Here is a 12390-nt window from a genome sequence, read left to right as displayed (position 1 = left end):
GTAGGCGGTTAGCGGTTATTAACCGCTTTTTCCTATCCTTAAAATAGCTAATCGCCCCCACCCTAGGCGGTTATCAGTTTTTAATTACCGCCTACCAAAGCAGTTATAAGCGGTTAGCAGTTAGTGGAGTGGTTATAACCGCCCCGCTTGAACACCTCTAAAAAGCGGTTTGTGGTTAATAACCGGCCTTCAATAATTGTATAACCGCTAGTTGTGGTTAACCGCTAATCGACCTAACATTTGTAGTTACTTAAAAATGATAACCGCCTAAAGCAGTAGCAATTAAGAGAGAATAACCGCAACCATATCCATTTGTATACCCAAACTTAAGGGTATTGTGTATATGTTACATTAAATAACGTAAATAAACTCACAAGAACACCTTAATTTATGTAGTTTCTTCAATGTGATGTATATTTACAGTGGGGGCAATTGTGAAGAATTCACTAATTAAAGATGGAATACAAAAAATAGTGAAGAGAAAATTACTCAAAACCTAAAGCCCTAAGACGCACACTCAAATCTCATTTTCTTACAAGAGATTCTTCTTTAAATGAGAAAACAAAAATAAAATCTTCTCTTTTGGTGGGACAAACGACAACTCTACTCCTCTTACTATGTGGTTTTTTTCTACCAAAGTTGCTTTTCTTCTACAATGGGACATTCCACCAATATCAATTTCCACCTTGATTTGAATTCCCTCAAGTCTAACAATATGAATTTCCTCAAGATGTCTGCGCCAAAGCCTCTAAGGGCAATTACAATCTACAAGTACCACTCAAGTTCAAGCATTTCTTGAACTTGAGCATAGGACATGGTTTAGTGATAACGCAAGGCTTCTCTACTAGTCCCATTAGCCACAAAGCTTTCTTAGCTAACCTTGTTTTCTTGTAGACCTATTTGCAACTCATAGCCTTCTTTTACTTAGGTAATTCTACTAACTCCTAAATCCATAGAAATTTGGTACTTTTCGCTCATGTTTCTCTCTGCGTTTTGCTAAAAAATAAGGCTTTCTTGGTGCTGGAAGTCTTTAGAGACTGTTCATCATTACTCTTATCCATGGGTGAACTTTGATAATCAAGCTCTACGTCCATGACTTGATTCCAAATATATGGATGTCAGTTATGCTTTATCTTCACCTTTTCTTAAGATATAGGTCTAATCAAATACCATTTCTCTTAAGAATTATTTTCTTTGAAACCGGATCACATAACCTATAGTCCTTAATATTAGTCTCGAAACCAATAAATATACATTTCGTTGATTTTAGATTTAAATTCTACTGTTTCCCACTTTGCACATGAACGTATTTAGGACAACCAAATATTTTCAAAACAGAAAAATCAACCCGTTTACCTATTCATACTTCATTTGGAACCTTGAAATCAGTTGTAGATGAAGATTGATTTGTGATGATAAAACATACATAATTAACTGGCAAACCAATAAATTGTTTGGCAATCCTAACATTTAACCTCATGCATCTTGCCTTTTCCAACAATGTTTTATTAATCCTTTATGCAAATCCATTCTTTTGTGGAGTCGTTTTAATCGTTAAGTGACAATTAATACCTTATGTTTTGCGAGGCTTTAAAAATTTAGCTTCCCTATACTCCAATTCATTATCAAATCTAAAATACTTCACTTTTCTTTCGGTCTGATTTTCCATTTGTGCGTTTCAATAATGCTTGAAAATGGTGAAAACTTCTAACTTGTGCTTCATATAATAAACCTATATCTTTTTTTTTTTTTTTTTTGAAAAAAATTAATAAAGTTGACAAAATAATATGCACCTTTATTTGAAGATATTGTCTCTGGTCTCCAAACATTTGAATGAACATAGTTGAGCACCTTTGCTCGTTGAGACGCTACCTAAATCCGGCTTGCATAAAATCAAACCAGATGGAGCATATACATGAGCCACAAGCACTCCTTACACAGTAGCTTTCATGACATTTATTTCCTTATAGAAAGTAGAATAGTCAATGAGTTTTCAAAACGAAAGGGTTAGTCTCAAAATCCTTTTTGTTCCTCATTTTGGATCCTCAATGCATCAATGTACGCCTTCCCATCGAGTTTGTGTATGGAAAGTCTCTTGAAGTATTCTGCAACACCTATTCTTTGGAATAATGCTGGTGATTCTGGAGTAATAAAGCTTGGGGCTGGACCCAAATGTACTTGCACTTTTGGATTGTAAAATGTAGCCATAGAAAGCCTCTCCTTTGCTGAGTTTACAGTCGCACGATGCTCGATGCTACGATATATTCCATTGGTCACAATCTGCCAAACGATTCATGAAAACACAATGAGAAGAAATCACATAGCAAAGAGATTTGATGTGGTTCCAACTTCCAAGTCCATGATTTGATTAATTTACCTCTAAAATGTCTCCAATGTTGACAACAAAAGCATTAGGGAGGGGTATGACGGGAATCCACATCCCATCTTTTCTTATCTGGAGGCCTTCCATTTCATTGAGTTGGAGGAGGATTGTTAGGCCGACGGCGTCGGAGTGAGCGTTGAGGCCGATGACAAGCTCCGGTTGCGGACATGGAGGGTAGTAGTTCATCCTAATTGTCTGCCACCCATCTTCAAACAGGTTATTCATCTCATTATTTTCCATTCTTAGAGCTTTTGCCATAAGTTCAAGGATTTTCATGGCAAGGTTTTGAAGTTCTGCTGAGTAGGCATCTAAGTTTTCTCTGAATGGGAGGGGAAGCTTGGGAAACAAGTGTGGCTTCCTCGTATGGGTTGGAAGGGTGACGAGAGCAAACATGTCTCCCCAGTCAAGCTTTTGCTCATCAGACACAACAAAGGCCTGCCCAAACCCTTCCAATTCTCCTGGTTTTTGCCAGTATTTCTTCTTCTCTTCCATCGGCAGCTTAAAAAATTCTTGAATGTCTAATTTTATCTTCTCCAACAATGAAGTGCTCACCCCATGATTTATTAACTGCAAAACATTTCCAACTTTTACTTGAAAGGAGTTATAATGATAGTTTGAGGTAATTTCATTTTAGACCTCTGAATTACTACGCGATTTGACAAGTTCTCTCCGAACTTCAAAACTTCTTAATTTGAATCCATGAACTTTCAATTGCAGTCAATTTGAACCCATCCGTCAAATTTTAAACGTTAAAAGTGAGACAATAACGTTTATATCCCTAACTTTTTTATAAAATTTCAAATTTACCCTTAATTTCAAATTAATTTTTTTTAAAAAAAATCACATGGTGACCCACCTTGTGACCCTTCTTTTAAATTTTTTTTTTCAATAAAAATAAAATTGAAGGGTAATTTTGTCTTTTTAAGGATTTTAACTGCAAAAATTGACGGAGGGGGGATAAATTAATTGCAATTGAAAGTTCAAAGATTCAAATTGAAAGGTTTTGAAGTTCGGAAACTTGTCAAATCGTGTGATAATTCAAAAATTTAAAGTAAAGTTATCCCTAATAGTTTCATATGAGAGACTCATCTCTTATAATTTACACAAAACTTATCCATTCATTTATGATAGGGATTGAGCGAATTGCAGCCTATAGCAGCTAAGATAAGAAAGGCCCCAATAGGATCCATATGCTCGAAGTGTCAGGTTCACTCATTCGAGCATGTAGATTCGGGCACTCTCATTAATTACAATTTGGTATGCAAATTGCAGCCAATCCCGATCTATTCATTTAGTAAGTGTTCTGAAAATTACTTGAAGAAAAGACAAGAGCAGATCCACATATTGGAGTTGAACAAGTCGGTCACCAAACAAGGATTTGTTGGACTGTCAAATCATTGACTTTCTTTTTATGAAGTTCGGGTACACTATATGGCCCATTCAAGAGGAAGCACATGGGATAAGTTCAAATTGAGTTTGAAAGTTCAGAACAAAAGAGAGCCAAAATCATTGATGTCATACTCAATACCATGAGAAATGCTATTTACTCTGCGATTTTTGGGCTGGCATAGCAGTAAAAAGAAGTCATTATTATTATTTAAATCAATGATTTTTTTTATTGATTTGTTTTATTAAAACTATTGCAAATTATTTAAACAATTAGTCATATGAGATGCACCGACACCAAATACTCATTATTAATCTCTGTCACTCCCTGTATATCCAAGTATTTTCATATGAACAATTTTTTTAATTATTATATATATATATATATAGAGAGAGAGAGAGAGAGACCTGGAAGAAACCCCATTCTTTGCTTGCATGGTGCAACTTCTCCAGCTTGGAGTCCATAAATTCCGGGGAGAAAAGCTTTTGCATGTCGATGACCGGGACTTGGGGTAAACAAGCTGTGGAGTCGGAGATGTTGGGAGTGTCCTGATCGGAACGGACATACCGCGACGGCACTGTCGCCGTCGTCTCCTTCGCAAGCTCCTGAACACAGGGAACGGGGAGAGAGCTCCCAAAGTCTAACCCTGTTCTTTCTGGTTCCATAGCTCCAACCAAGAAAACCCACAAGGCAGAATGCTTGAATTCTACAAAATTATATATATATATATATAAAGAATCCTCTTTTCTAATAAAAAAAAAATAGTGGACTTAGTGTTGAGCGGGCAATGAAACAGAGAGTTGGGCCCAATTATTGTTCTTATCCATGAAGGTATGGTGTCTGAATTTTTTTTTTTTTTTTTAGGGAAAATTACACTTTATTCCGTTAAAGTTGATAGTGTTTCTCAATTCGAATACCAAAATTTTAATTTTTGTAATCTACTTTCTCAAACTTTCAAATTTTTGCAATTTGACCAATAGTATCCAAAACTTTTCATATTGACCATAATTTTTATTTTTTTTATTTTTTATAAAAAATTTTAAAAAAATTTTGGGGTGGCTTTGGGTATCTGGCCATTTTTGCAGACCCAAATTTATTTATTTTTTCATTAAAAAAAAAAAATCAGGGGCAATATAGAAATTTTGGGATAATATTAGTTGAATTGAAAAAAAATTGAAACTTTGTGGAGATGGATTACAAAAATTGAAACTTTGGTGTTCGAATTGAAAAATGCTGTCAACTTTGGGGTAAACTGTAATTTTTTTTTAATTAAAAATCCATTTTCAATAAATTTTAAATAAATACAAATACGTCATAATGCCAGCTCAACTAATTTAAAATTTCAATAATTTTTTTTTTTTTTTAAAAAAAATACAAATTTAATCTCTAACAAATAATATAAAGAAAAATTAGAGGCATGTTGGTGTACGGATTCACATCAACCTCGAGAAAGCTTTTCAGGGAGGAACAACTCTTGCAAAATAAAGAAGAGTTCGTTAGTAAAGGGCCTCACGGAGGGAGAAAATCTGAATATAAAAAGGTAAGTCTAGTAAAAATAATGTATACCTAGTGGGACCTTCTTTCCTTTTATAAACCCGTCAGTCCCACCATTGCTCGCTGGGTTGGACTGTCGGGTTTGGTTTTGGCTTTATTGTTGGATAGCATATCAACTAACAATCGATCCATAGGAACTTAATTGGTTTAGTTGTTTTGGGTGGTCGATGGATTGCTAAGGTAGGGTCCAGAGAATCCGCTAGCAATAAGGTCTTTTAGATCTAATGAATAACTCACAAAATAATTATTCTCCGATGATCAGCTAGCATAGTATAATTAATCTCACTTTGAGAAATCACTTGCTAATTTTAAAAATTATTGTTGATATGGTGGCTTGAATTTAGAAGAGGAGTGCAAGAATTTTCATGATGCATCCTACTTATATTTTAACATTAAAAAAATGCTATACACACTCCCACTCCCATACACTCAAGTGCACGTTTCGTGACGCAACATTAAAAATTACCATTGGATCTAAAATTCAATCGTGATATATCTAAAATCTAATGGCAATTTTTAGTATTACGTTAAAGAGTATTTTAGAGTTAGAATGAAAGTCACTATAGGAAAAATAGCCTATTGCAGCGACCCTATGTTGTCGCTAAAGGCTAGACTTTGGTCGCTAATTATTATTAGAGATGACAAAAGTTGTTGCTACCATGGTTGCAAATATTAAGGAAGAGCGTTATAACATTACATAGCAGAAGTGCCCATTGTTAAGGAAGAGCATTGTAAGCTTTAATTATTGGCTAAATGTTCGGTGATCAAAATGGATTCAAAGTGTGCCAAGTCATTATGGCGTCCGGACGAGACTCATTGCCGTCTGGACGGGATTTCAAAATTGCACAATGAATTTCTCCCGAGAGCCTCGTCTGCAACCCCGTCTGCAAGTCCGTTCGAACACGCCGTTCCAAAAGAACGGAGAAAGCGATGTTGCCCTAGAGCCCATCCGGATGAGCCTATTTACCATCCGGACGGCCCGTAGTCTACTAGGTTTAATTTAAATGTAATTGAGTCCTAATTAGACTAGGGGTCTTTGTATTATATATATAGATCTCTACAGATCTATAAAAACATGAATTTCTGCATCTAAAATTTGCTGTCGTGAGCTAAGAGAGTCTTTGATATAGAGAGTCTGTTCTCTCTCTTAGAGTGATCGTTTGTTTTTACTTACTAATTGTTGAAGTGAAGTCAACTGGAGTTCTAGTGAAGGGAGATCACGTAGAAGGATTGTGCCAGCTGTCTCTGGAAAGGGCTATTGTGGTAGAAGGCAAATGGGTCGCTTGTCTTATACAAGATCGTGTCAATTGCAAATGTTTTGTAAGTGTGAACGTCTTGTAATCTTTTATTCTTTTACTGAGTTAGTTGATTTCTTGGGTTTTGGCTGCCCCGGAGAGGTTTTATAATTAGAGAGTTTTCTAATTGGTTTCCTCTTCGTAACCAAAATATCTGTGTTATTTATTGTTCATTGCATATCTGTTTTTGGTTAATTATTATTTGTTAGGTCAGATCTATTTCAACATAATATTGTGTGAAACACCTATATATTCAGAATATGTGTCGTTTGGAGTCGTATATAGAATTTTCAATTAGTATCAGAGTGGGTTCACTCTATTTGGATTAATTTCCTGAGTGTGATCCTAGACTCCTCATAATATGTCTCACACAATTGCACCTAACTCATTTCCCGTCTTTGACGGATCCAATTATACGTTTTGGAAAATTCGTATGAAAGTATATCTCAAATCCGTGGACGTTTGGCATATTGTTGAATCTGGATGGACTAATCTTGATAAGGCAATTGCCGAATTTTCAAAGGATGAAAAGAGTGCTTCATCTACAAATGACAAAGCGTTAAATGTCATCTTCACATCTATCTCCATCGAAGAATTCTCAAGAATTTCTCGATGTGTAATAGCTAAAGAAGCATGAGAAACATTGGAAATTACTCACGAAGGAACTAAAATTGTGAGAGCTTCAAAAATTCAGATGCTAGTTTCTCAATTCGAAGAGATTAGGATGGAAGAGGAAGAGACATTTGATGATTTTTATTCTAAGCTTAGCACTATTAGAAACTCTACTATTCATCTTGGAAAGAAAATGACTGATGCTAAGATAATAAAGAAAATCTTAAGATCTCTACCTGCGAGGTTTATACCTCAGATTACTGCTATACAACAGAGCAAAAATCTAGAGTCAATGAGAGTAGAGGAACTTGTTGGTTCTCTTCAGACATTTGAACTCATGTTACCTAAGCCCAAAAGCTCAAAAAATCTTGCTCTTAAGATCAAGGTTGCTAAAGGTAAATCAGTAGTTAACTCTGATGAGGATTCTAGAGACGATGAAGAAATAGTTATTATTGCTAGGAAGTTTAGAAAATTTTTTCAAAAACAATGGAAATTTTAGAAGTAGGAAATCAAAAAATTCTATGAATCCTAGTCATGAGGTTAGAGATAATTATGAAGGCAAAAATGATGAAAATCAGAAAGATAAATTATCTCGTGGTCGTAAGTATCATGAATGTGGTGGTATTGGTCATATTCGTGCATATTGTGGAAATTTGATAAATTCAAAAGGCAGGGCCTTTAATGTGACTCAAAGTGATGAGTCAGACAATGAGGAAAAAGCTGAAAATGTTGCTAATTATGTAGTTTTTGAGGTTTTTTATGATAGTGAACATGAGGCTAGTGAGTCTAACTCTCTAGATAGTGAACTTGACATATGTGATAATGAATCAGAAGAGGATGGTGATCTACAAAATGCTTATAATGATCTATATGTGGAATGCATTAAATTGAAGAAGTTGAATAAGCAGCACTTGCAAAAACTCAAAGAAGTTAATCTTGAAAATGATCAACTTTCTATTACCTTAACTGATTCACATGCTATTCATAATACTTTGATGTTTGAAAATCACATGTTAATTGCCAAAGTGACATCCTTAGAGAATGATCTTAATGAGTCAAGAAATCAACTGAAAACCTTCTCTAGTGAAAAGCTAAATCACATGTTGCATAATTAGAAACATTCATTTGATAGAATTGGATTGGGCTTTGATAAATCTGCTATTTCTTGTACTAATGTTGCTTCTCCTTCAAAGTTAATTTTTGTGAAACCAGTTTGTAAAGAAGAAAGCTTGACTAAGAAGAAGAAAATGTATCCTCCAGTTTCAAGAGGTGAGAAAGATAAGGGAATTCTAGCTGATTCCTATGTGTCTCGTTCTACACTGAGATGTGCTCATATGCCAAGGAACCAACCTTCTCAAAGGTTCATTCCTATATGTCATCACTGTGGTAAGATTTGGCATATTCGCTCTAATTGTTTTCAGTTGAATAATCATGAGTCAAAAAGAGAATATTTTCGTTCTAGGGATAGTCATGAGGAATTATTTAGTATGCTAAGGGGTGTTATCACCTAGTTAAATGACTTGGACAAGAGTCGCACTTCTGTTCCCAAAATGAAGAAAGTTTGGGTTGAGAATGTTGATACTGTTCACCCGTTGAGGGGGAGTGGTATTGGACTCACCTAATTTAGGTGGGCACATTGCATGCCTAGGATAGACTTTGCTTATATATATATATTTGTGTCCTAGCGTCATAGTTTGTTGGGTGTTTGTTTTTTTTTTTTGGTTTAAATTTTTAATGTTGTTTGCTTTTGTTGTTTGTGTTTTGGTTCTTTTAACATGCTTTGTTTTGTGTGCATTTTTTTTAAAAAAAAAATATTCAAAAAGACAAAAATATTTTAATTTGGTTGTTTTTCTTTTTTCTCTTTTGTCTTATGTACCCAGATAGTCCATTAATTTCTCATGTTGCTTTCATGGATTTAATTCCTTGCGTCTTGGAATATTCTAAATATGCAAGAGATAAAAAATTGTTTTTATAGACTTGTTTTTGTGGTTACCTAAAGCTCGAGTATATGTGGTACGTTTTACCTATGTTTAATTCTTATGCACACTTAAGCTTAATTTGAGGTAATTTTTTTTTAAAAAGTGAGGTATGTTAGGTAACAACATAAGGTGCTTTTGACTAGTCATATTTTTTTTCAAATTGACCATATGCTAGTTGAACTTAGGGCTTAAAAATTCCTGCATGCTTTCTTTTGTATAAATCACCAATTGTTTAAGGACACTTTCTCAAAGAGAAAAAGAATCAAAATAGTGAAACAAAATCAAAAGAACAAGTTCCTTATGGAATTTATTTTCACTGTGTCAAACTTGTGCTATTTTTTTCAAAAGAGGATTGTATTGGATGAGAGTGACTAGGTCCTAGTATGATAAGGTTTGACTTTTGATTAAATTTACTTGTCAAAACCTTGTGTTGATGAAACTTTCTCATCTTTTTGTAAACTGGTATTTTTTTTTCTCATTAAATGGCTTACACACACAACACACAAGCACGGGTTGAATGGATAATGTTTCTTGGCTTGGGTTAAACAATATGAGTTTCTTGCCATTTCTAGGCTCATGTATATTTTGCATATTTGGAGTATGTTTGGGATATTCATTGCTAAAATATATGAGTTGTTGATGTGTGTATTGTAACATCCCATCCCAATGACACATAATATTGTCCGCTTTTGGCTCTCTTCGAACTAGACTTCGCAAGAGGTCACCCATCCTTGTACTACTCCAGCAGAAGCACACTTAATTGTGGAGTTCTGATGAGATCATGATCATCACGACTTTAAAACGCGTTGTTGTCATTAAGGGTGTAGTATACATTTAAGCACATCCTCATCTCCATACCCAGGCAATGTGTCACAATCACCCCCTCTTAAGACCCAGCGTCCCCGTTTGCGACCCTTATGGGATTAGCCCATTCTTGGCATCCGTCTCAGCGAGTGCTCGCTAGCAATCTTCATGGGCTTATGTACACTCCCCCCATCTCAGGCTGGGCAATGGCTCTGATACCATTTGTAACATCCCACCCCAATGACACACAATATTGTCCGCTTTTGGCTCCCCTCGAACCAAACTTCCCAGGAGGTCACCCATCCTTGTACTACTCCAGCAGAAGCACGCTTAACTGCGGAGTTTTGATGAGATCATGACCATCACGGCTTTAAAACGCGTTGTTGTTATTAAGGGTGTAGTATACATTTAAGTACATTCTCATCTCCATACCCAGGCGATGTGGGATGTCACATGTATCATGTGTGTTCATTTGACTTTTGAGGGGGAGAAATTTTTTTTTTAAAGTTTCTTGTTGATTATTAAGTCTTATATTGAGGGGGAGTTTATGTTATTCATGATCTTGTTGTATTCTTCATGCATTTTCCTATATGTGATCATGAGTATTTGATTATTGTTTTTCCTGTTCCATATATGTCTTGATATTTTTGTGTTGAGTATTTCAGGAAACATGATACCTTTTGTCAATTTGTGACATAAAGGGGGAGTACAAAATTGGGGAGAGGATGGTGACTCGTTAGATGGTGACTCGTCCGATTGATTTTGTCTTCGAAATTACCAAAGGGGAAGTTTGTAAGTTTTAATTATTGGCTAAATGTTCAGTGATCAAAATGGATTCAAAGTGCGCAAAATCACTATGGGTTCCGGACGGGACTCATAGCCGTCTGGACGGGATTTCAAAATTACACAATGAATTTCTCCAGAGAGCCTTGTCTGCAACCCCGTCTGCAAGTCCGTCTGAACACCCCGTGCCAAAAGAACGGAAGAAGTGATGTTGCCCTAGAGCCTGTCCGGACGAGCCCATTTACCGTTCAAACGGCCCGTAGTCTGCTAGGTTTAATTTAAATGTAATTGAGTCCTAATTAGACTAGGGGTCTTTGTATTATATATATTGATCTCTACAAATCTGTAAAAACACGAATTTTTGCATCTAGAATTTGCCGTCGTGTGCTAAAAAAGTCTGTGATATAGAGAGTCTGTTGTCTCTCTTAGAGTGATCGTTTGTTTTTACTTGTTGATTGTTGAAGTAAAGTCAAACGGAGTTCTGGTGAAGGGAGATCATGCATAAGGATTGTGACAGCTGTCTCTGGAAAGGGCTACTGCGGTAGAAGACAAGTGGGTCGCTTGTCTTATACAAGATCGTGTCAATTGCAAAAGTTTTGTAAGTGTGAATGTCTTGTAATCCTTTATTCTTTTACTGAGTTAGTTGATTTCCTAGGTTTTGGCTGCCCTTGACAGGTTTTACAATTAGAGAGTTTTTTAATTGGTTTCCTCTTCATAACCAAAATATCTATGTTATTTATTGTTCATTGCATATCTATTTTTGGTTAGTTATTATTTGTTAGGTCAGATCTATTTCCGCATAATATTGTGTGAAATACCTATACATTTAGAATAGGTGTCGTTCGGAGTCATATATAGAATTTTCGAGCATTATAACATTACATAACAGAAGTGCCAAGTCAATCAGCAGAATATCGCGCGTCTGCAATCTCGTCTAGATGGGATTGCAGACAAGCCTTTTTGTGATTCCAAATGATCCTCTCATCTGCAATTTCGTCTGAACGAGATTGTGGACAAGTCTCTCTGGTTGCTCTCGTTTGCAATCGCGTCCAGATGAGATTGCAGACGCACGATATGCTGCTGATTGACTTGGCACTTCTGCTATATAATGTTATAATGGTCTTCCTTAACAGCAAATACCTTGTCACTAAATATACATTAGAGACGACATTCTAAGCAGTAGCTGATAATAACTATTAACGATGACAATTATCGTCGCTAATTAATAGTTTTAAAAGTGGTCGCTAAACCTACCTTCCATGAGACAGATTGTCATCGCTATTGTCACTTTATCAACGACACATTTGGTCATTGTTGATAACGTGGTTCTATACTTCTATTAGTGATGACTCAAAATTCATATTACACAAATTGTACCTATATAAATTTATACAAGTAGCTAATAACACATTTTATTTTCTCATTGCTGTTGTCACTTTGTCAGAGACACATTTGGTCATCGTTGATAACGTGGTCCTATTAGCGACGACTCAAAATCCATATTACACAAATCCTACCTATATAAATTTATCCAAGTAGCTAATAGCAAATTTTATTTTTTCAAACGCTACTCACGGAACCCCAAAGCAAGCT

General features: G+C 35.5%; 1 protein-coding gene across 1 annotated transcript; it reads right to left on the bottom strand.

Annotated features, from left to right (window-relative positions):
- Positions 1 to 1799: 1799 nt before the first annotated feature.
- Positions 1800 to 4474, bottom strand: LOC132172310 (protein SRG1-like). The gene is made up of 3 exons (XM_088517398.1): positions 4178 to 4474; positions 2378 to 2950; positions 1800 to 2280 (listed from the first exon to the last, which is right to left on the bottom strand). The coding sequence occupies exons 1-3, from the start codon at positions 4433 to 4435 to the stop codon at positions 2014 to 2016; spliced, it is 1098 nt and encodes a 365-aa protein (XP_088373524.1). The 5' UTR covers positions 4436 to 4474; the 3' UTR covers positions 1800 to 2013.
- Between the last annotated feature and the right edge of the window lie 7916 nt (positions 4475 to 12390).

This window comes from Corylus avellana, chromosome 1 (assembly GCF_965113065.1).
Source record: "Corylus avellana chromosome 1, dhCorAvel1.hap1.2, whole genome shotgun sequence".
Taxonomy (NCBI): domain Eukaryota; kingdom Viridiplantae; phylum Streptophyta; class Magnoliopsida; order Fagales; family Betulaceae; genus Corylus; species Corylus avellana.
The sequence above is the reverse complement of the archived record's forward strand: the minus strand, read 5'-3'. Positions and strand labels throughout refer to the sequence as shown.